This window comes from Heteronotia binoei, chromosome 8, assembly GCF_032191835.1.
Source record: "Heteronotia binoei isolate CCM8104 ecotype False Entrance Well chromosome 8, APGP_CSIRO_Hbin_v1, whole genome shotgun sequence".
NCBI lineage: Eukaryota > Metazoa > Chordata > Lepidosauria > Squamata > Gekkonidae > Heteronotia > Heteronotia binoei.
The window spans coordinates 128,737,323-128,761,847 of NC_083230.1; the positions used below are offsets into that span (position 1 = coordinate 128,737,323).

The 24,525-nt window shown below is 52.5% G+C and overlaps 1 protein-coding gene and 2 non-coding genes across 3 annotated transcripts in view; 2 read left to right on the top strand and 1 right to left on the bottom strand.

The window, feature by feature from the left end:
• KCP (kielin cysteine rich BMP regulator) overlaps positions 1 to 24,525 on the bottom strand; it is a 152,762-nt gene that overhangs the window by 123,367 nt on the left and 4,870 nt on the right. The window contains exons 2-10 of the mRNA XM_060244477.1: positions 22,826 to 23,009; positions 20,647 to 20,714; positions 16,117 to 16,287; positions 13,417 to 13,513; positions 10,129 to 10,211; positions 8,017 to 8,110; positions 7,655 to 7,734; positions 7,355 to 7,531; positions 2,951 to 3,044 (exon numbers count right to left, since the gene is read on the bottom strand). Of these exons, the coding sequence (XP_060100460.1) occupies positions 2,951 to 3,044; positions 7,355 to 7,531; positions 7,655 to 7,734; positions 8,017 to 8,110; positions 10,129 to 10,211; positions 13,417 to 13,513; positions 16,117 to 16,287; positions 20,647 to 20,714; positions 22,826 to 23,009 (1,048 nt within the window). The remainder of the gene's footprint in view (positions 1 to 2,950; positions 3,045 to 7,354; positions 7,532 to 7,654; positions 7,735 to 8,016; positions 8,111 to 10,128; positions 10,212 to 13,416; positions 13,514 to 16,116; positions 16,288 to 20,646; positions 20,715 to 22,825; positions 23,010 to 24,525) is intronic.
• TRNAA-AGC (transfer RNA alanine (anticodon AGC)) lies at positions 21,501 to 21,572 on the top strand. The gene has a single exon. It is a non-coding gene; the product is annotated as a tRNA-Ala (tRNA).
• Positions 21,640 to 21,711, top strand: TRNAA-AGC (transfer RNA alanine (anticodon AGC)). The gene has a single exon. It is a non-coding gene; the product is annotated as a tRNA-Ala (tRNA).

Sequence of the window (24,525 nt, forward strand, 5' to 3'; positions counted from 1 at the left end):
TTTTTGTGGTGGAGCCAGGAGACTTTGGGGGTGGAGCCAGGAGACTTTGGGGGGGAGCCAGGAGACTTTGGGGTGGAGTCAGGAGACTTTGGGGGGTGGAGCCAGGATACTTTGGGGGGGGAAGCCAGGAGACTTTGGGGGTGGAGCCAGAGACTTTGGGGGGAGCCAGGAGACTTTGGGAGGAGCCAGGAGACTTTGGGGTGGAGTCAGGAGACTTTGGTGGTGGAGCCTTTGGGGGGGGAGCCTTTGTGGGGGGGAGCCAGGAGACTTTGGGGGGTGGAGCCAGGAGATTTTTGTGGTGGAGCCAGGAGACTTTGGGGGGGGGGCCAGGAGACTTGGGGGGTGGAGCCTGGAGATTTTTGTGGTGGAGCCAGGAGACTTTGGGGGTGGAGCAGGAGACTTTGGGGTGGAGCCAGGAGACTTTGGGGGGGGAGCCAGGAGACTTTGGGGTGGAGTCAGGAGACTTTGGGGGGTGGAGCCAGGAGATTTTTGTGGTGGAGCCAGGAGACTTTGGGGGGGGAGCCAGGGGGACTTTGGGGGGGGGGGGAGCCAGGAGACTTGGGGGGGTGGAGCCTGGAGATTTTTGTGGTGGAGCCAGGAGACATTGGGGGGAGCCAGGAGACTTTGGGGGGTGGAGCCAGGAGATTTTTGGGATGGAGCCAGGAGACTTTTGGGGTGGAGCCAGGAGCAAGGTGGACAAGCATAATTGAACTCCAAAGGGAGTTCTGGCCATCACATTTAAAGGGACCACACTCATTTTTAAATGCCTTTTCTCCACTGGAAATAATGGATAGGGGCACCTTCTTTGGGGGCTCATGGAATTGGACCCCCTGGTCCGAATGTTTTGCAGCTTTTTTGAGGAGAAGTACCAGATTTGCTATGCTGAAAATTTGGCACTTCTATCTTTTAAAAAAGCCCTGCAAATCCCCGCGTATCAGTTCTCCATGATACCGTATGGGAATCAATCTTCATAGGGAATATTGGAGAGTCCAGCAGACACTCCCCCCCCCCCCACTTTCTGATGACCTTAAAGGGGGGAGGGCCTCCAAACTGGGGGATCCCCTGCCCCCAACCTGGGGATTGGGGCAACCCTACAAAGGAATATCGATTACCGTCCAGGGACTGAGCTGGGATGGTGCCCTGGGGAGGGGCAGAACATAAAGGCAGATTTTGGGCTAGGAGCTCACAAACCTGGGAGCTCAGGAAGGGCCGTGGCTCAGGTTCAATCCCCGGCATTTCCAGCTACAAAGGACAGGCTGGAGGGGATGGGAAAGACCTCCGCCCGAGACCCTGGAGAGCCATGAAGTGAGTCCGTGCCTTAGGGTCATCAGAAAGGGGAGGGGGGAGGGAAATGTCTGCTGGGCACTCCATTATTCCCTGTGGAGACATTCCCATAGGGTATAATGGAGAATTGATCCGTGGATATCGGGGGGGGGGCTGTTTTTTGAGGAAGAGGCACCAAATTTTCAGCATAGCATCTGATGCCTCTCCTCCAAAAGACTCTCCAAGTTTCGAGGGGAGGTGCATTGTGAGCCACTCTGAGACTCCTTAGGGTAGAGAAAAGTGGGGTATAAACACCGACTCTTTTTCCTTTAAAACTTTTATTAGCTGCCTTTCCGCTGTCTTGCAGAAATCAAGGTGGCTTACAATATAGCATTGGGCTGCCAACTCACGGTTGGGAAATCCCTAGAGGTTTGGGGGTATAGCCTGGGGACAGTGAGGTTTTGGGGAAGGACTTCAGCAAAATATAATGTCCCAGAGTCCACCCTCCAAAGCAGCCATTTCCTCCCAGGGAACTGATCTGGGTCACCTTGAAACCAGTTGTAATTCCAGGCAATCCCCAGGCCCCGACTGGAGGTTGGGAACCCTAGAAGATGGCCATCGGGGGATTGTTGCTGCATACTGAATAGAAGGGGCTCTTTAGTTTGGAGGAACGTCGGCTGAGGGGTGACATGATAGAGCTTTACATGATGATGCACGGGATAGAGAAGGTAGAGAAAGAAACACTTTTCTCCCTTTCTCACAATACAAGAACTTGTGGGCACTCCATGAAATTGCTGAGCAGTCGGGTTAGAACAGATAAAAGGAGGCATTTCTTCACCCAAAGGGTAATTAATACATGGAATTCACTGTCACAGGAGGTGGCGGCGGCTGCAAGTATAGAGAGCTTTGAGAGGGGATTGGATAAACATCTGGAGCAGAGGTCCATCAGTGGCTCTTAGACACAGCGTATTGTTGGAACTCTGTCTGGGGCAGTGATGTTCTCTATTCTTGGTGCTTTGGGGGGGCAGTGGGAGGGCTCTAGTGTCCTGGCCCCACTGATGGACCTCCTGATGGTACCTGTGTGTTTTGGCCACTGTGTGACTCAAAGTGTTGGACTGGATGGGCCATTGGCCTGATCCAACACGGCTTCTCTTTTGTTCTTCTATCTGGGGCAGTGATGCTCTGTATTCTTGGTGCTTGCGGGGCACAGTGGTAGGTCTCCTAGTGTCCTGGCCCCACTGACGGACCTCCTGATGACACTTGGGTTTTTTGGCCACTGTGTGACACAGAGTGTTGGACTGGATGGGCCATTGGCCTGATCCAACAGGGCTTCTCTTATGTTCTTATGACACAGAGTGTTGGACTGGATGGGCCACTGGCCTGATCCAACAGGGCTTCTCTTATGTTCTTATGTGACACAGAGTGTTGGACTGGATGGGCCATTGGCCTGATCCAACAGGGCTTCTCTTATGTTCTTATGCGACACAGAGTGTTGGACTGGATGGGCCATTGGGCTGACTCAACATGGCTTCTCTTCTGTTCTTTTGTGACACAGAGTGTTGGACTGGAGGGGCCATTGGCCTGACCCAACATGGTTTCTCCTGTGCTCTTATGTTCTTAAGAGAGGCTCAAGATGGGCTTGGGTGGGAAAGGCCTAAATCGGAGTGGGGGTGGTGGATGTTCTCACCTGGGCAGCGGGGGCAACACTGGCCAGCCACTTCCTCTGTGATTGTACAGTCCAGCTTTGGGCAGGTGACCGGAGAGCAAACAACGTTCCCACCCTGGAGAAGGGAAACAGGAAAGATTGCTTTATCTCTTTGCATAGAAAATCCCCCTTTCTTACTGGGACCCAAGGCAGATTTGGACGCAACCATTTACAAAATACAGCGTTTGAAAAATAAGATTTGAACCGAAGAGCTGAAATTCCTAGAAAGACAAAGCTGTTCCGCTATTCCGAGATCTCATGGATCTCATTGGAGAGGCCTTATGAGGCAAAAGGCTTCTCCAATGTTCACTCCTGTCTTAGAGCAAAAGGGCAACCTCTAAGCAGAGAACAGGCCTCCAGCAGGGCTTGACTGCTCCAAGCGACTCAAGCCATTGAGCCAAGCCGCATGTCGGAAGTTCATAGAATCACAGAGTTGGAAGGGACCTCTAGGGTCATCTAGTCCAACCCCCGGCACAACGCAGGAAACTCACAAACACCTCCCCCTAAATTCACAAGATCTTCATTGCTGTCAGATGGCCATCTAGCCTCTGTTGAAAAACCTCCAAGGAAGGAGAGCCCACCACCTCCCCAGGAGGAAGCCTGTTCCACTGAGGAACCGCTCTAAACTCACAAACCCCTCCCCCTAAATTCACAGGATCCTCATTGCTGTCAGAGGGCCACCTAGCCTCTGTTGAAAAACCTCCAAGGAAGGAGAGCCCACCACCTCCCGAGGAGGAAGCCTGTTCCACTGAGGAACCCCTCTAAACTCACAAACCCCTCCCCCGAAATTCACAGGATCCTCATTGCTGTCAGATGGCCATCTAGCCTCTGTTGAAAACCTCCAAGAAAGGAGAGCCCACCACCTCCTGAAGAATCATAGAATCATAGAGTTGGAAGGGACCTCCAGGGTCATCTAGTCCAACCCCCTGCACAGTGCAGGAAACTCACAAATACCTCCCCCTAAATTCACAGGATCTTCATTGCTGTCAGATGACCATCCAGCCTCTGTTTAAAAACCTCCAAGGAAGGAGAGCCCACCACCTCCCAAGGAGGAAGCCTGTTCCACTGAGGAATCACTCTAATGGTCAGGAAATTCTTCCTAATGTAGAGCCGGAAACACTTTTGATTTAATTTCAACCCATTGATTCTGGTCCTACCTTCTGGGGCCACAGAAAACAATTCCACACCATCCTCTATAAGACAACCCTGCAAGAACTAGAAGATGGTGATCCTATCACCTCTCAGCCGCCTCCTCTCCAGGCTAAACATCCCCAGCTCCTTCAACCTTTCCTCATAGGACTTGGTCTCCAGACCCCTCACCATCTTCGTCACCCTCCTCTGGACCCATTCCAGCTTGTCTAGATCCTTCTTAAAATGTGATGCCCAAAACTGAACACAATACTCAAGGTGAGGACTTACCAGAGAAGAGTAAAGCGATACCATCACATCACGTGACCTGTACACTATACTTCTGTTGATACAGCCCAAAATTGCATTTGCCATTTTAGCCACCGCATCACACTGCTGACTCATGTTCAGCTAACCCGTCTCTCTGGCCTTGCCAAATCCTGAGCTTGAACAGAATACAGCTGCTGAATCTTCCCAGAGCACTGGCTTGAGGAAACCTGGTGGTCAGCATCTAGAGTTGGTAACTCTGGGTTGGGAAATTCCTGGACATTTGGGAGGTGGAGGCTGGGGGTGGGAGGGTTTGGGGAGGGGAGGGGCCTTGGGAGATGTAATTGTCCCCCTTTGGCTGTGGGCTCCCAAGTTAGAGTCCTCGGGCCCTTTCAGCAGAGACAAGCTGGCTCAAACCATCAATCATTTATTTGCAAGGAGACAACTCAAACAACCAGCAATTTCAGCTAACATACAAAACTGGAAACTAAAACAAGGGCCCCACCCTATAGGACCAAACTAAATCACACTGATGAGCAGAGGTCCTGATCCAACATGGCTTCTCTTATGTTCTTACGTGACCCAGCGTGTTGGACTGGATGGGCCATTGGCCTGATCCAACATGGCTTCTCTTATGTGATACAGAGTGTTGGACTGGATGGGCCATTGGCCTGATCCAACATGGCTTCTCTTATGTGATACAGAGTGTTGGACTGGAGGGGCCATTGGCCTGATCCAACATGGCTTCTCTTATGTGACACAGAGTGCTGGACTGGATGGGTCATTGGCCTGATCCAACATGACTTCTCTTATGTTCTTATGTGACACAGAGTGCTGGACTGGATGGGCCACTGGCCTGATCCAACATGGCTTCTCTTATGTTCTTATGTGACACAGAGTGTTAGATTTGATGGGCCATTGGACTGATCCAACATGGCTTCTCTTATGTTCTGTGACACAAAGTGCTGGACTGGATGGGCCATTGGCCTGATCCAACATGGCTTCTCTTATGTGATACAGAGTGTTGGACTGGAGGGGCCATTGGCCTGATCCAACATGGCTTCTCTTATGTGACACAGAGTGCTGGACTGGATGGGTCATTGGCCTGATCCAACATGACTTCTCTTATGTTCTTATGTGACACAGAGTGCTGGACTGGATGGGCCTTTGGCCTGATCCAACAGGGCTTCTCTTATGTTCTTATGTGACACAGAGTGTTAGATTGGATGGGCCATTGGACTGATCCAACATGGCTTCTCTTATGTTCTTCTGTGACACAAAGTGCTGGACTGGATGGGCCATTGGCCTGATCCAACATGGCTTCTCTTATGTTCTTATGTGACACAGAGTGTTGGACTGGATGGGCCATTGGCTTGATCCAAGATGGCTTCTCTTATGTTCTTCTGTGACACAGAGTGTTGGAGTGGAGGGGCCATTGGCCTGATCTAACATGGCTCTTCTTATGTTCTTATTTGACACAAAATGTTGGGCTGGATGGGCCATTGGCCTGATCCAACATGGCTTCTCTTATGTGACACAGAGTGTTGGACTGGATGGGCCATTGGCCTGACCCAAGATGGCTTCTGTTCTCTTCTTATGTGCAGCTATCAGGTGGGGTGCAGACTGTTCCATTATGTATATACATATATCTAAGCTGTGGAGTCTTGTGATCAAAAATTCTGCTTTGTGGGCTACTGGCATTAAAGCGAGTGCACAAATGCGTTTGCTCTGGGGCCCTTTATCCTGAGCTCAGACAAAAATGTGTGAGCCAGAGGCTAAAAAACTGGGAGCTAGCTCACACTAACATCCACCATCCTGCCATCCCACAGCATTGGTATCTGAACTCATCCCAGTAACTACCCCATTTGGATCCTAGGGAATGATATGGAAACTGAGCGCAATGTTTTGAAATGTATGACATCGTATGAATTGTTTCAATTATTGTATTGTGGCTTCATTTTGTGCTATGAGGAGCCCTGTGGCGCAGAGTGTTAAAGCTGCAGTCCTAAGCTCTGCTCATGACCTGAGTTCGATCCCGGCGGAAGCTGGGTTTTCAAGTAGCCGGCTTGAGGTTGACTCCGCCTTCCATCCTTCTGAGGTCAGTAATATGAGTCCCCAGCTTGCTGGGGGGAAAGTGTAGATGACTGGAGAAGGCAATGGCAAACCACCCCGTAAAAAGTCTGCCGTGAAAACGTTGTGAAAGCAACGTCACCCCAGAGTCGGAAACGACTGGTGCTTGCACAGGGGACCTTTCCTTTCCCTTCCCCTTCATGCTATGTTGTTTTAACTGTTGTTAGCCTCCCTGATCCTGTCAGTGGAGGGCAGGATACAAATGTAATAAAATAAATAAATTAAATAAATAACAGCTTAGAGGGAACACTGACGATCAATATACCACACTGGGATATAATACTGTAGATCCTACCCTCCAAAGCAGGTATATTCTTCACCGGAAGTGATCTTGGTTACCTCTCTGCCTAAGTCAGAAGTGTCAAACATGTGGTCCAAGGGGGCTCCTATGAGGCCCCCCGAGCAACTGGCTGTCGTCTGCTTCCTTCTCCCTCTCTCTTGCTTCCTTCTGCATCGCAGCTTTGATTTGCCAGGCTTGCTCAATCGCACAGGAGCAACTTCCTTGGGGAGGAAGTGGGGGAAGGAAAGCTAGCTTTGCCAGGCTCTCTCAATCGCACAGCGGAGCTACTGAGCCAAGCCTCTCTTTCTTCTGTTGGTTGAGGCTCAACAAGTCAGTAAAGTGGGTTAGGCTGAGTGCGTGTTTCTGTCCTTTATCAAGTTTCTATCTCCCCTACCTTGCCTTGTATTTTATGACGTTCATGGCCCGGCCCGAAAAGGTTATGTTTATGTCTCATCCAGCCCTCATAACCAATGAGTTTGACACTGCTGGCCTCAATTGTCCTTCTCAGAGATCCCCAGGCTCTACGTGGAGGTTTGACCGATCCTACCGGTGTCTGAGCCCCACCCTCTCCAGCCACCCACCTCGCAAACGCAGCGCTCACAGAGGTCACGGCCGGTGAATTCCCCTCCGCTGGGCACGAGCGTTCCTTGGAAAAGGCAGCGGGCACAATCCGGGCAGCAGGAGCCAACAGCGGGCGGTGCACCGTGGGTGCAAGTCTTGGGGCACTGCTGAGCAGGGACGCACACCAACTCCCCCTCCTAGAAACAGACGGAACGTTGAATGGATGCGGGAGACGTCAAGAGAGAAAGAGATGCCTTCCGCAGCCCTTCTCGCCAGGCTGAAGAGTCACAGGGCAGGGCACATTTGCACCCAGGACTTACAGAGCAGGAGCACTGCCGGCAGTCATCTGCTGAGAGGCGCTTCTGCCCGGGTTCCAGAGGACGTCCGTCCAGCTCACAAGCTAAGGGGGGCACAAAAAGGTGTAAGTGTATAAGGAGGGCTGAATCTCCAACTTCCGGGGCAAAAAAATTGCAGTTGAAAGTTTTGGATGCAGGCTGTTCAAAGTATAATAGCATAGATAGCTTGAAAAAAACCCCCTGTATCTCTTGATCCCAATTGGGCTGCTTCAGGGGTTGAATGACACCTGAGACCCGGGCATGGCTTTTACGGCTCAGACCTGGCTGAAATCTGCCCCCTTCCTGGGGTTCTGGCCAAAGCTCTCGATGTCTTCTCCATTCCTCACCTGGGCAGATGGGGCAGCACTGGCCGGGCCGGGGGATGGGTTTGGAGCAGCGGCTCGGCGGGCACCGGATCGGGTGGCATCGGATCAGACTCCTCTGTAGGGGACAACAGTAGCAGGTGGGTAGGAGTTCTTTCTGACGTCAAGACATCTATGACACGCCCAGCACTTTCCAAGACCAGTAGCACCTTAGGGGATAAGCTTCCAAGAGTCTATTCAGATGTGAACAGAGCAGAAGTGGAGGTTTTTGTCCTTGTCAGAAGGCGGGAGAGTTGTTGTAAAGAATACTTCAGGGGTGGCCAACGGTAGCTCTCCAGATGGTTTTTCTTGCCTACAACTTCCATCAGCCCCAGCCAGCATGGTCAATGGCTGGGGCTGATAGGAGTTGTAGGCAAAAAACATCTGGAGAACTACTGTTGGCCACCCCTGGAATACTTGTAAAGGAGGCAAATCTACAAGCATAGCCAGCTTCAAGAGGGGATTGGATCAACATATGGAGCAGAGGTCCATCTGTGGCTCTTAGCCACAGGGTATTGATGGAACTCTCTGTCTGGGGCAGGGGTGCTCTGTCTTCTTGGTGCTTGGCGGGGGGGCACAGTGGGAGGTCTTCTGGAGCTCTCCCCCTGCTGGTGGACCTCCTGATGGCACCTGGGTTTTGGCCCCTGTGTGACATAGAGCAGGGGTGGCCGACGGTAGCTCTCCAAATGCTTTTTTTTTGCCTACAACTCCCATCAGCCCCAGCCATTGGCCATGCTGGCTGGGGCTGATGGGAGTTGTAGGCAAGAAAAACCATCTGGAGAGCTATCATTTGCCACCCCTGAAGTATTCTTTACAACAACTCTCCCGCCTTCTGGCAAGAACAAAAACCTCCATTTCTGCTCTGTTCACATCTGTTGGACTGGGTGAGCCACTGGCTCGATCCAATTTGACTTCCCTTATGTTCTTATGTCTGGGGCAGTGATGCTCTGCATTCTTGGTGTTTGGGAGAGGGCAACAATGGGAGGGCTTCTAAAGTCCTGGCCCCACTGATGGACCCCCTGATGGCACCTGTTTATTTTGTAGCCACTGTGTGATACAGAGTGTTGGACTGGATGGGCCATTGGCCTGATCCAACATGGCTCCTCTTATGTTCTTATGTGACACAGAGTGTTGGACTGGATGGGCCATTGGCCTGATCCAACATGGCTTCTCTTATGTTCTTATGTGACACAGAGTGCTGGAGTGGATGGGCCATTGGCCTGATCCAACAGGGCTTCTCTTATGTTCTTATGTGACACAGAGTGCTGCACTGGATGGGCCATTGGCCTGATCCAACATGGCTTCTCTTATGTGACACAGAGTGTTGGACTGGATGGGCCACTTACCTGATCCAACATGGCTTCTCTTATGTGACACAGAGTGCTGGACTGGATGGGCCATTGGCCTGATCCAACATGGCTCCTCTTATGTTCTTATGTGACACAGAGTGTTGGACTGGATGGGTCATTGGCCTGATCCAACATGGCTCCTCTTATGTTCTTATGTGACACAGAGTGTTGGACTGGATGGGCCATTGGCCTGATCCAACATGGCTTCTCTTCTGTTCTTATGTGAAACTGTGTTGGACTGGATGGGCCTTTGGTCTGATCCAACATGGCTCCTCTTATGTTCTTATGAGAAACAGAGTGTTGGACCGGATGGGCCATTGGCCTGATCCAACATGGCTACTCTTATGTTCTTATGTGACTCATAGTGTTGGACTGGATGGGCCATTGGCCTGATCCAACATGGCTTCTCTTATGTTCTTATGTGACTCATAGTGTTGGACTGGATGGGCCACTGGCCTGATCCAACTTGGCTTCTCTTATGTTCTTATGTGACACAGAATGTTGGACTGGATGGCCTGATCCAACATGGCTCCTCTTACGTTCTTATGAAGGAAACTTTGACTCTCAAAAGCTCATCCCCCCAAAAAAAACCTTGTTGCTCTCTAAGATGCTACTGGACTGAAATCTATCTCAGCCAAAGCTGGTGAGTCACTCCACCACTACCCACCACGATGCAAAGTCCTGGCACTGTGCGAATGCTGAACCCGCGACTTCCTTTGTGGGAAGAAGCCAGCCTCTCTGCACTCACCAGACAGGAGCAATTCATACAGGGGTTGGACACAGCCACAAAGACTTCTCCCTCTTGGTACTGCAGCCCTTCGTACTCACAACCTGTACAAAAAGAGCCGAACCATCACTTCCTCCTTTCTCTGTGTTCATCCTAGCCCCAGATTTTTTTTTTTTTGGTGGTGTGGAGGGGGGGCAAGACTGGCACTGCGTAAATCCATACAGCATCAATCGGTGGCGGTCAAGCTGCAGGTGGCTATGGCAACCCTGTACCGTATTCAAGACAATAAAAGTTCAGAGGTGGTGAGTCACTGTCTACATCTGCAGGGTACCACTGGCCTTTCATGATGGTCTTTCTTCCAAATAGTAGCCAGGGCCAACCCAGCTTAGCTCCTGAGATGTGACAAGTTCTGGAAAGCCTGGGCCACCCAGGTCAGGAAAAGCAATGGCTTAAATGATGGACAGTGCCAACAAGTTGCAGACGACGAATGGCGACCCGTTAGGGCAGGGGTGTCAAACGTATTTGCTATGCGGGCCAGATCTGAGATAAATGAGACCTTGTCGGGCTGGGCCACATGTGTACCTATTTAAGATTAGGTAGCAGAGATAGGAGCCCCGTGGCGCAGAGTGGTAAAGCTGCAGCACTGCAGTCCGAACTCTCTGCTCATGGCCAGAGTTCGATCCCAGCGGAAGCTGGTTCAGGTAGCTGGCTCAGGGCTGACTCATTGGGGAGGGACAGAGGCTCAGTGGTAGAGCACCTGCTTGGTAAGCAGAAGGTCCCAGGTTCAATCCCCGGCATCTCCAACTAAAAAAGGTCCAGGCAAGTAAGCGTGAAAAACTTCAGCTTGAGACCCTGGGGAGCCATTACCAGTCTGAATAGAGAAGACTGGCTTTGATGGACTGAGGGTCTGATTCAGTATAAGGCAGCTTCATATGTTCAGCCTTCCATCCTTCCGAGGTCGGTCAAATGAGCACCCAGCTTGCTGTGGGGGGGGGGGGGGAGTGTAGACGACTGGGGAAGGCAAGGGCAAACCACCTCGTAAAAAGTCTGCCGTGAAAATATTGTGATGTGACGTCACTCCAGAGTCGGAAACGACTGGTGCTTGCACCGGGGACTACCTTTACTTTTTTTTTTTTTAGCAGAGATATAAACTTTATAAAGGACACAGACAAACACAACGTTTGTTTGTTTTTAAAAAAAGCTTAAAACAAAACATATTTAAAACATTAGCACTCATTGATCTTAAAGGTGCTTTCTTTGTATCTCTCCCCTAGGATCCAGGGAACTGGGCAAAGGAAGCTCTGGCTCTTTCCTTCCTTCCCCAGGGGAACAGGAGGGGGAGGAGCCTCAGTCAATAGAAGGAAGAGAGGCTTGACTCTGTAGCTCTACTGTGCGACTGAGAGAACCTGGAAAAGCAAGCTCCCCCTCTCCCCCCTTCCTCCCCAAAGGAGGAGTCTCAGCCAATGGAAAAAAAGAGAGGTTTTGCTCTGGATTGAGCAAGCCTGGCAAAGCAAGCTATGATGCAGAAGGAAGCAAGAGAGAGGGAGAAGGAAGCAGATGACAGCCAGTTGCTCGGGGATCTGAGCTGGCCCCTGCCAAGCACTAACCAGAGTAGACCCTGCTCAGATCCCTTGGTCATCTAGTAGAGTACAGGATAAAATTTAAAAAGGTAAAGGTCGTCCCCTGTGCAAGCACCAGTCGTTTCTGACTCCAGGGTGACGTCACATCACAACGTTTTCATGGAAGACTTTTTACAGGGTGGTTTGCCATTGCCTTCCACAGTCCTCTACACTCCCCCCCAGCAATCTGGGTACTCATTCGACCGACCTCGGAAGGATGGAAAGCTGATTCAACTTTGAGCCAGCTACTTGAACCCAGCTTCCACCAGAATCAAACTCAAGTCATCATGAGCAGAACTTAGAAGAAGAAGAAGAAGACTGCAGATTTATACTCCGCTCTTCTCTCTGAATCAGAGACTCTCTGATGGGTGGGGCTGAGAGGGCTCTCACAGCAGCTGCCCTTTCAAGGACAACTCCTGCGATAGCTCTGGCTGTCCCAAGGCCATTGCGGGGAATCAAACCCGGTTCTCCCAGATAAGAAGAAGACTGCAGATTTATACTCCGCCCTTCTCTCTGAATCAGTGTCTCAGAGCGGCTTACAATCTCCTATATCTTCTCCCCCCACAACAGACACCCTGTGAGGTGGGTGGGGCTGAGAAGGCTCTCACAGCAGCTGCCCTTTCAAGGACAACTCCTGCGATAGCTCTGGCTGTCCCAAGGCCATTGTGGGGAATCAAACCCAGTTCTCCCAGATAAGAAGAAGATTGCAGATTTATACCCCGCCCTTCTCCCTGAATCAGAGACTCAAAGTGGCTTACATATCTTCTCCCCCCACAACAGACACCCTGTGAGGTGTGTGGGGCTGAGAGAGCACTCCCAGAAGCTGCCCTTTCAAGGACAGCTCTGCGAGAGCTGTGGCTGACCCAAGGCCATCCCAGCAGGTGCAAGTGGAGGAGTGGGGAATCAAACCCGGTTCTCCCAGATAAGAGAGCTCTGGCTGACCCAAGGCCATTCCAGCAGCTACAAGTGGAGGAGTGGGGAATCAAACCCGGTTCTCCCAGATAAGAGAGCTCTGGCTGACCCAAGGCCATTCCAGCAGCTGGAAGTGGAGGAGTGGGGAATCAAACCCGGTTCTCCCAGACAAGAGAGCTCTGGCTGACCCAAGGCCATTCCAGCAGCTGCAAGTGGAAGAGTGGGGAATCAAACCCGGTTCTCCCAGATAAGAGAGCTCTGGCTGACCCAAGGCCATTCCAGCAGCTGGAAGTGGAGGAGTGGGGAATCAAACCCGGTTCTCCCAGATAAGAGAGCTCTGGCTGACCCAAGGCCATTCCAGCAGCTGCAAGTGGAGGAGGGGGGAATCAAACCCGGTTCTCCCACATAAGAGAGCTGTGGCTGACCCAAGGCCATTCCAGCAGCTGCAAGTGGAGGAGAGGGGAATCAAGCCCGGTTCTCCCAGGTAAGAGTCCCGCACACTTAACCACTACGCCAAACTGGCTCTGACTGCTTTACCACTCTGCGCCAAGGGGCTCCTTACACAAGATAAAATTAAGATACTTCAAATTTCTCCTACCGCCAGCAGCACAGGAGTTCAAGGACTGAATAAGCCTCAGTCTTGTGCCTATTTAACTTCTTGAAAGTCAACCTCATTGAACTCCACAAGGCCAACTTCTCCTGATCGATGCAGGGTCTCGAGCCAGGCCCAGCAAAGTTCCCATCCCTGCCCTTGTTAGGTATTAACCCCAGCTCTTACCTGGAAGGCAAACTGGACAGCATTCTCCTGGGGGCACGTGATGCTCCCAGCATGCCGGCTCTGGGCACTTGGCCGTTTGACACTGCACGGTGCCCGCCTGGGAGAGTTAGACACAGAGAAGAAATATGGCCGAAAGGGTTTCGAGCTAAAAATGACATGAGGTCACGCGCCTATGGGGAAGTGGTGCTAGGCTTTCTGGCGCCCTAGGTGAATCGCCCACTAGCGCCCCCCACCTATCAAAAACATAGGGAAAATGGAGAGCGCCAAACTTGAAACTTTTCACATTTTTAATTTACTGATTTTTAATTTTAATTTTTTTTTAAAAAAAAGAAATGCCATATGTTATTTAAAAATGGTGAGAAGGAGTGCTTGCCGGCCAAGCCAGGAAGGAGGGTGGTGGGATAGGATGAGGTGGGAGACCGAGTCGCACACCGGGGAGAGGGGGGTGGCTTGGCTTTGTTGAGGGCAGCTGGGTGATGGGAGAAGACAAGGGGACAGTGGTCAGGGAGTAACGTGGGGAATCAAACCTGGTTCTGGGAGGGCGCACCCAGTGGTGCCCCCTAGGCTAGGTGGTAGCCTAGGGGTCTGCCTACTTTGCCTACTCCTCCCACCGGCCCTGGCTGGTAACGATTTTACCTCACAGATACAATTGAACAGAGCTTGGGTCCCAAACTTTTTGAACCTTTAGAATCCTGATACAATACAGTGAGTGCAGACATGAGGTAGCTGCCACAAAATGGCTGCCATAGGAAACAGAGCCCACCACAAAATGGCTGCCATAGGAAACAGAGCCCTCCACAAAATGGCTGCCATAGGAAACAGAGCCACCACAAAATGGCTGCCATAGGAAACAGAGCCCTCCACAACATGACTGCCACTACTGACTTGCAGCCACACAGTGAAGATCCTTGTGCTTCCAATGAATGTAAAAAAAAAAAGAAATATATGCATAGCCAATCAGATCTCCAATGGGCAATCAGAATTCTTGCTGGGGCGACAGGGCTGCCAGGCCCCCAGCCTGACCAACAAGATGTGGTTCTCATCCCGCAGCACTCAGGAGCAGGTGAGAGCAAGCTGAAATGCCACCTGTGGGAGCTCTGAAGAAAGCTCTCAAGCCACTGCCTTCTGTCTGAGGAATATCCAGCCCCCACACTCTGGTCTCTCCCTTAGAGTCTCTATATCCCAGCCACCCATAAGCAAATAAAAAGAGGAACACAAGCTTTAAAATAAAGCATTGGGTCCATGTAAGCTCTGTGCTTCATTATTTGGAAACCTTAGACCAGGGGTGCCCAACTTGCTTAATGAAAGAGCCACATAGAATAAACATCAGATGTTTGAGAGCTGCAAGAAAGCAACAAGGAAGGAAGGAAGGAAGGAAGGAAGGAAGGAAGGAAGGAAGGAAGGAAGGAAGGAAGGAAGGAAGGAAGGAAGGAAGGAAGGAAGGAAGGAAGGGAGGGAGGGAGGAAGGGAGGGAGAGAGCAAGGAAGGGAGGGAGGGAGCAAGGAAGGGAGGAGGGAGCAAGGAAGGAGGGAGGAAGGGAGGGAGGGAGGGAGGAAAGAAGGAAGGAGGGAGGGATGGAGGGATGGAGGAAGGAAGGGAGCAAGGAAGGAAGGGAGGGGAGGAAGGAAGAAGGAAGGGAGGGAGGGAGCAAGGAAGGGAGGGTGCAAGGAAGGGAGGAAGGAGGAGGAAGAGAGGGAGGAAAGAAGGAAGGAGGGAGGGAGGAAGGAAGGAAAGAAGGGAGGAAGGAAGGAAGGGAGGGAGCAAGGAAGGGAGGGAGCAAGGAAGGAAGGAGGGAGGAAGGAAGGAAGAGAGGGAGGAGGAAGGAAGAAAGGGAGGAGGGGAGGGAGGAAGGAAGGAAGGAAGGAAGGAAGGAAGGAAGGAAGGAAGGAAGGAAGGAAGGAAGGAAGGAAGGAAGGAAGGAAGGAAGGAAGGAAGTAGATGGAGGACTGGTGGACAGAAAGCAACTAACTTTAAATGCATTCTCCAAGCTGCCAGCTGGCTAGACTTGGATAAGTGATTTAAAGAAGAGAAATTCATTCTCCAAGCTGGCCAACAGGGCAGTGGGGCTTCAAGAGCCACACAATATGTGTGAAAGAGCCACAGTTTGGCCACCCTGCCTTAGACCAAGGCTGTACTTATATGTGAGGTAAATGGAGACCTCTGCTTCTCCAAAGCCGCCATTTTCTCCAGGGGTGATCAAAACAACTGGAACAGGGGTAATCAATGGAAAGAACAGAAAAACCACCAGAAGCAATGACATATTTACACAGAAATGTGTATAGAGACATTTTAGTGGCAAGCTTAAATGAAACTTAAACAGAACAAAACTAAGGAACGCAGCTTTCAACACGTGAATTTTCCCACACCGTCTTTCAGCAGCCCAGTTTTGTTTTAAGTTTCATGTCAGCTTGCGCTAAAACGTATTTATACACATTTCTGTGTAAATGTCGTTGCTTCCGGTGGTTTTTCTGTTCTTTCCATTTTCTCCAGGGGAGCTGATCTCTGCCAGCTGGAGATCAGCTGTACAAATCAGAGCCCCACCTGGAGGCTGGCAGCCCGAGACTGTACAGGCTGTGCTGCTGTTTTGGGACAACGGTCAACCACTCGGGGCAGCACGTCACCCTCGAGACGGCCATGTTTTTCACAAGCCTCTCCCAACGCTCCCCCTCTTCCCCCCATGGACCTTGACTCTGCCCTCACCTTGCAGACGCAACGGACGCAGGAGTCCTCCAGGTAGCTCTGCCCGTTGGCCAGGTGACGGCCCTTGTACAGGCAGTCCCCACACTCCGGGCAGCATTTCCCCTCAGAGAGGACAGGGTGCTGGCATGGAGCCGGGGGACAATCTTCCACCTTGCAGGACACTGTGCCACCCTGGACAAAGGAGCACGAAAGAAGAAGAAGAAGACTGCAGGTTTATACCCCACCCTTCTCTCTGAAGCAGAGACTCAGAGCGCCTCACAATCTCCTATATCAGGGGTGGCCAACGGTAACGCTCCAGACTTTTGTGCCTACAACTCCCATCAACCCAGCCATCAGCCATGCTGGCTGGGGCTGATGGAGTTGTAGGCAAAAAACGTCTGGTGAGCTACCGCTGGCCACCCCTGTCTTATATCTTCGGCCCCCACAACAGACACCCGGTGAGGTGGGTGGGGCTGAGAGGGCTCTCAGAGTACCATAGAATTTCCCCTCCCAAATAGCTAGAGCGTCCGGAAAGTTTCCCGGAAATGCCACCCCCCCCCCCCTCAGCCCAAAGCAACCCAACGCTACTTTCAGGTGCCGTCCTTGCACCAGCGATGTATGGGGAGGTTCCCCCATCGGCTCAATGCGGGCTGGCGGGTTGGGAACCTCCCGGGTGGGGAAATCCCCCATCTGGACTGGGGCTTGCCAGCCCTACTACTGAGCCAAGCCTCTCTTCCTTCTATTGGCTGAGGCTCCTCCCCTCTTGGTCCCCTGGGGAAGGAAGGAAAGAGCCAGAGCTTCCTTTGCCCAGTTCCCTGGATCCATGGGAGAAATACAAGCCTCCCTCCCTTCTATTGGCTGAGGCTCCTCCCCCTCCTGTTCCCCTGGGGATGGCAGGAAAGAGCCAGAGCTTCCTTTGCCCAGTTCCCTGGATCCCACGGAGAAATACAAGCCTCTCTCCCTTCTATTGGCTGAGGCTCCTCCCCCTCCTGTTCCCCTGGGGATGGCAGGAAAGAGCCAGAGCTTCCTTTGCCCAGTTCCCTGGATCCCATGGAGAAATACAAGCCTCCCTCCCTTCTATTGGCTGAGGCTCCTCCCCTCCTGTTCCCCTGGGGATGGCAGGAAAGAGCCAGAGCTTCCTTTGCCCAGTTCCCTGGATCCCACGGGAGAAATACAAGCCTCTCTCCCTTCTATTGGCTGAGGCTCCTCCCCCTCCTGTTCCCCTGGGGATGGCAGGAAAGAGCCAGAGCTTCCTTTGCCCAGTTCCCTGGATCCCATGGGAGAAATACAAGCCTCCCTCCCTTCTATTGGCTGAGGCTCCTCCCCCTCCTGGTCCCCTGGGGAAGGAAGGAAAGAGCCAGAGCTTCCTTTGCCCAGTTCCCTGGATCCCACGGGAGAGATACAAGCCTCCCTCCCTTCTATTGGCTGAGGCTCCTCCCCCTCCTGGTCCCCTGGGGAAGGAAGGAAAGAGCCAGAGCTTCCTTTGCCCAGTTCCCTGGATCCCACGGGAGAGATACAAGCCTCCCTCCCTTCTATTGGCTGAGGCTCCTCCCCCTCCTGGTCCCCTGGGGAAGGAAGGAAAGAGCCAGAGCTTCCTTTGCCCAGTTCCTGGATCCCACGGGAGAGATACAAAGAAAGCACCTTTACGACCAGCGAGTGCTAAAGTTTTAAGCATGTTTTGTTTTAAGTTTTTAAAATAAATCTTTCATCGTGTTTGTCTGGGTCCTTTATAAAGTTTATATCTCTGCTACCTAATCTTAAATAGGTATGCACATGGTCCGGCCAACATAGCTCGGACTGGCCCAGCAAGGTCTCATTTATGTCAGATCGGCCCTCATAACAAGCGAGTTCGATACCCCTTGGCCCAACTAAATGTTCATTCAGCTGCTGCTTGAAAGTCTGCAGTGAGGGGGAGTTTCCCCACCTCCCAAAGCAGCCCATTCCACTGCTCAGCTACTCCGACTAGTACAAAAAGTCTTCCTAGCTGGTGCCTTCCCACCTGTAACGTAAAACCACAACCGCGAGTCTTCGCCTCTACTGCCAATAGGAGCAGCTCCCTCCTCTTCTCTAAGGGGAAAGGAAAGGTCCCCTGTGCAAGCACCAGTCGTTTCCTACTCTGGGGCGACGTTGCTTTCACAACGTTTTCATAGCAGACTTTTTAAGGGGATGGTTTGCCATTGCATTCCACAGTCCTCTCACTTTCCCCCCAGTAAGCTGGGGACTCCTTTCACCGACCTCGGAAGGATCTGAGTCAACCTGGAGCCAGCTACCTGAACCCAGCTTCCACCGGGATCGAACTCAGGTTGTGAGCAAAGCTTAGGACTGCAGTACTGCAGCTTTAACCCTCTGCACCACGGGGCTCTTCAAAGGAAAGGTTCCCTGTGCAAGCACCAGTCGTTTCCGACTCTGGGGCGACGTTGCTTTCACAATGTTTTCACGGCAGACTTTTTATGGGGTGGTTTGCCATTGCCTTCCCCAGTCTTTTACGCTTTCCCCCCAGCAAGCTGGGGACTCATTTGACCGACCTCGGAAGGATGGAAAGCTGAGTCAACCTCGAGCTGGCTACCTGAAAACCCAGCTTCCGCCGGGGATTGAACTCAGGTTGTGAGCAAAGCTTAGGACTGCAGTACTGCAGCTTTAACACTCTGTGCCACGGGGGTGTTAAAGGTAAAGGTGGTTTGCCATTGCCTTCCCCAGTCTTTTACGCTTTCCCCCCAGCAAGCTGGGTACTCATTTTACCGACCTCGGAAGGATGGATGGCTGAGTCAACCTTGGGCCGGCTACCTGAACCAGCTTCCGCTGGGATCGAACTCAGGTCGTGAGCAGAGAGTTCAGACCACAGTACTGCAGTGCTGCTGCTTTACCACTCTGCACCACGGGGCCGCTCTTCTCTACGGGACGGCCCTTCAAATACTTCAAGAGTCATCATGCCCCCCTCCTTCACCGCCTCTCCTCCGGACCAAATAGCCCTCCGTCTCTGCAGCCTCCCCCAATTGAAGTCATTTTAAGAGACCAATGGAATCAGGACACTGAAGAAGAGAAGAAGAGATTGGGTTTATACCAGGGGGGGCCAATCTTGCTTACCGTAAGAACCATAAGGCAGAGGTGGCCGCTCTTCAGATTTTTTTGCCTACAACGCCCATCAGCCCCAGCCATTGGCCATGCTGGCTGGGGCTGATGGGAGTTGTAGGCAAACATCTGGAGAGCTACCATTGGCCACCCCTGCCATATAGAATAAATGTCAGATCTCTGAGAGCCACAAGACAAGGAAGGAAGGAAGGAAGGAAGGAAGGAAGGAAGGAAGGAAGGAAGGAAGGAAGGAAGGAAGGAAGGAAGGAAGGAAGGAAGGAAGGAAGGAAGGAAGGAAGGAAGGAAGGAAGGAAGGAAGGAAGGAAGGAAGGAAAATAGAGAGGGAGGGAAAGATGGAAAGAAAGCAACTTTAAATGCATTCTCCAAGCTGCTGGCTGGCTTGGCTTGACGAAATGATTTGAAGAGAGAAATGCCTTCTCCAAGCTGGCTGATGGGGCAGTGGGGGCTTCAAGAGCCACACAATATGTGTGAAAGACGCACATGCGGCTCCTGAGCCACCATTTGGCCACCCCTGGTTTAAACCCCACCCTCCAGAACTCGAAGGAGCCTCCCCACAACAGACACCCTGGGAAGCAGGTGGGGCTGAGAGAGCTCTCCCAGAACTGCTCTTGAGCAGAACAGATCTGAGAGAACTTGTGGCTGACCCAAGGCCATTCCAGCAGGTGCAAGTGAAGGAGTGGGGAATCAACCCCGGTTCTCCCAGACAAGAGAGCTATGGCTGACTCAAGGCCATTCCAGCAGGTTCAAGTGGAGGAGTGGGGTATCAAACCTGGTTCTCCCAGATGAGAGAGCCATGCCTGACCCAAGGCCATTCCAGTAGCTGCAAGTGGAGGAGTGGGGAATCAAACCCGGTTCTCCCAGATAAGAGAGCTCTGGCTGACCCAAGGCCATTCCAGCAGCTGCAAGTGGAGGAGTGGGGGATCAAACCCGGTTCTCCCAGATAAGAGAGCTCTGGCTGACCCAAGGCCATTCCAGCAGCTGCAAGTGGAGGAGTGGGGAATCAAACCCGGTTCTCCCAGATAAGAGAGCTCTGACTGACCCAAGGCCATTCCAGCAGCTGCAAATAGAGGAGGGGGGAATCAAACCCGGTTCTACCAGATAAGAATCTGTGCACTTCACCACAACACTAGACTGGCTCTCACTGGTGTTGAATGCTGCTCAGAACCAGATTTTGAATGACTGGGTAAGACAGACCCCAGGCAGATGTTAGGATCTAGATTGGGCCTAGGGGGGCCAACCTCCAGGTGGCAGCTGGAGATTTCCTGAGATTACAACCAATCTCCAGGCGATGCAGATAAGTTTGCCTGGAGAAAACGGCTGCCCTGGAAGGTGGACTCTGTGGCATTATAGCCGTTGAAGTCCTTCCCCTCACAGAACCCCACCTCTCCCAGGCTCTCCCCCACATATCTCCAGGTATCTCTCTGCCTGAAGCTGGCAACCTCAGTTGAGCTCCCTCCTTACCTCACAGCGGCAAATCTGACACGGTTCCAGGGCCCAGGTCTCGCCTTCCTTTCGGGCATCTGCACAGCCTACAGAGAAAGAGGAGAGTGGTTGGAAGAGAGCTAGGGCGATGGGTTGGGCCAGAATCTAGGAGACCCAGGTTCGAATCCTGACTGTACCATGGGTGCTCACGGGTGACCTCGGACCGGTCATTCTCTCAGCCTAACCTACCTCACAGGATTGTGGTGAGCAATTTTTTTTGTAGAAAAATAGGTGGTGGGGCTCATTAGCACTGCTCATTAGCATATGCCCCCCAACCAAAAGCAACCAGGTGTAAGAAAGGAGAGCCCCGGGCGAGCAAGGCCTGCTTGGGCTGGCTAGATATTCAGCAAGCCGAAGCAGGCTTCGCTCACCTGGGGCTCTCTTGAGCCACCACCCCCCCCCCAGTCAAAAGGCCAGCAAGCCACCCGTCGCCCAAAATCACATAAGAGGTGGAGAAAGGGTGGTGTGGGCTTCTTCAGCTTTGCTGGGGGTGTGGCAAAGCCCCCGGTGGCTGGCTGGCTGCCCGCTCTCCTAATCCAGGAATTGTTATGCAGCTGCACCTCCTATTCAATGGACAAAGTAGCTGGGGAGGAAGAGGGGGAGCCCTCAGAAAGGTTTAGGAGCTGTGAGCTCCTGCTGAATCTGAGGCCTGGCTGTGAGGGTAAAAAAATGGGGAAAATAGAACCCTGAAGAGGGGAGGGGCTGTGGCTCAGTGGAAGAGGCTCTGCTTGGCAGAAGGTCCCAGGTTCAATCCCTGGCATCTCCAGTTAAGAAGGACCAGGAAGGAGGTGATGGGAAAGACCTCAGCCTGAGACCCTGGAGAACCATGAAGTGGGGCTGTGGCTCAGTGGTAGAGCATCTGCTCAGCATGCAGAAGGTCCCAGGTTCAATCCCCGGCATCTCCAGTTAAGAAGGACCAGGAAGGAGGTGATGGGAAAGATCTCAGCCTGAGACCCTGGAGAACCATGAAGTGGGGCTGTGGCCCAGTGGTAGAGCATCTGCTCAGCATGCAGAAGGTCCCAGGTTCAATCCCCGGCATCTCCAGTTGAAAGGACCAGGAAGGAGGTGATGGGAAAGACCTCCATCTGAGACCCTGGAGAGCCATGAAGAAGGACTGTGACTGAGTGGCAGAGCATCTGCTTGGCATGCAGAAGATCCCAGGTTCAATCCCCGGCCTCGCTAGTTAAAAAGGACCAGGCAAGAGGTGATGGGAAAGGCTGAGACCCTGGAGAGCCGTGAAGTGGGGCTGTGACTCAGTGGTAGAGTATCTGCTTGGCATGCAGAAGGTCCCAGATTCAATCCCCGGCCTCTCCAGTTAAAAAGGACCAGGCAGGAGGTGATGGGAAAGACCTTGGCCTGAGATCCTGGAGAGCCCCCACTAGTCTGAGTGGACAGTACAGACCTTGATGGACTGAGGGCCTAACTCACTATAATGAAGTTTCATGTGCATTTATATGCATGCACAAGACAGATATAAAGAGGAAGCCACACCTGTTGGATTTCTCTGTGCTGGTTGGTTTTTAAAGTCTACTAGAGAGCCGGCCGAAAAAAGGGCAACCAAAGGGAAACACTGATCACGTTTCCGGGTCCGCCGGTTGGAACGCAGGCGAACAAAAGGGAACTTTGCAGACTGATGCAATTGGATTTGGGGGTGAGCCGGAAATGGGAATTTCCCTCCTCGGCCCGCCAAGAGTGATGGTGGGGGTATCTGCTCGACCGGCCCTATGCCCAAAAGATCTCTTCTTGCCACCTTGGGCTCAGTCCACCAGGAAGTTCTGCGCAAGTGCAAGGTCACAGTGCATGGCATGGATCGCGCCCCTTGCCTTGAACTAAGAAGAAGAGTTTGGATTTATATCCTGTCCTATAGTCTGAATCGCAAAGTCTCAGAGTGACTCACAATCTCCTCTACCTTCCTTTCCCACAACAGGCACCCTGTGAGGTGGGTGGGGCTGAGAGAGCTCTGACAAAAACTGCCTTTTCAAGGACAGCTCTGCGAGAGCTAGGGCTGACCCAAGGCCATTCCAGCAGCTGTAAGTGGAGGAGCGGGGAATCAAACCCGGTTCTCCCAGATAAGAGTCTGTGCACTTCACCACTGCACCAAACAGGCTCTCAGGCTGCTGTCCTCAGGTTCACACGACACTCCTGTTCTCTGACTCACCCAGGCAACGCGGTCGGTCGTGTCTCAGCGAACACTCCGGCTTGCCCCGCACACATAGGCAGGTGGTGCAGGGGTCCCGATCCCAGGAAGTGCCGTCCTCGTAGCGCTGCCCATCCCAGAAGCAAGCCAGCCGTCGGCATTCACACTCCTCCAGGGATTTCACCCGGCCCAAGAGGTTGGAATTCTGGGGACGGAGGCAGAGTTATTCTGGAAGTTGACTCAGGGCCGGCCCTAGGGTATGCAGCACCCCAGGTGGACTTGCCAGCCGCTGCCCCCTCCTCGGTGCCGCCCCCAGGCTGCCCCTCTCCTTTGGCACTCCCACCCCGGATACAGAAACTGCACATAGTCTCTGTATTGCTCCCAGAGCTTCTGAGAAGAAGAAGAATTGCAGATTTATACCCTGCCCTTCTCTCTGAATCAGAGACTCAGAACGGTTTACAATCTCCTATATCTTCTCCCCCCACAACAGACACCCTGTGAGGTGGGTGTGGCTGAGAAGGCTCTCCCATCAGCTGCCCTTTCAAGGGCAGAGTCACAGAGCGGCTCACAATCTCCTTTCCCTTCCTCCCCCACAACAGACACCCTGTGAGGCAGGTGGGGCTGGAGAGGGCTCTCACAGCAGCTGCCTTTTCAAGGACAACCTCTGCCAGAGCTACGGCTGACCTAAGGCTATTCCAGCAGCTGTGAGTGGAGGAGCGGGGAATCAAACCCTGTTCTCCCAGATAAGAGAGCTCTGGCTGACCCAAGGCCATTCCAGCAGCTGCAAGTGGAGGAGGGGGGAATCAAACCCGGTTCTCCCAGATAAGAGAGCTCTGCCTGACCCAAGGCCATCCAGCAGCTGCAAGTGGAGGAGTGGGGAATCAAACCCAGTTCTCCCAAACCCGGTTCTCCCAAGGCCATTCCAGCAGCTGCAAATGGAGGAGGAGAAGAAGACTGCAGATTTATACCCCGCCCTTCTCCCTGAATCAGAGACTCAGAGCAGCTCACAATCTCCTATATCTTCTCCCCCCACAACGGACACCCTGTTAGGTGGGTGGGGCTGAGAGGGCTCTCCCAGCAGCTGCCCTTTTAAAGACAACCTCTGCCAGAGCTCTGGCTGACCCAAGGCCATTTCAGCAGCTGTAAGTGGAGGAGGGGGGAATCAAACCCGGTTCTCCCAGATAAGAGAGCTCTGGCTGACCCAAGGCCATTCCAGCAGCTGCAAGTGGAGGAGTGGGGAATCAAACCTGGTTCAAACCCGAGGAACGTGAATAGAGTCAGGGCGGATTGCAACAAGGGTTAGTCTATCAAGAGCAGTAAGTCCCAAAACCTTAACAGAACCTCCAAATCCAGAGGCAGTCTAACACCAAATATCAGTTGATGGGGACTAGCAGCAAGGCGGACCTCCTGCAATCACACCCCACTTACTAGGGGTGCCAATCCCCAGGTGGGGGCAGGGGATCCCCCGGTTTGGAGGCCCTCCCCCCCACCTTCAGGGTCATCAGAAAGCAGGGGGAGGAGCGGGAAATGTCTGCAGGGAACTCTATTATCCCCTATGGAGACTTATTCCCATAGGAAATCATGGAGAATTGATCTGCAGGTATCTGGGGCTCTGGCGAGGGGCTGTTTTTTTAGGTAGAGGCACCAGTTTGGTGTAGTGGTTAAGTATGCGGACTCTTATCTGGGAGAACCGGGTTTGCTTCCCCACTTCTCCACTTGCA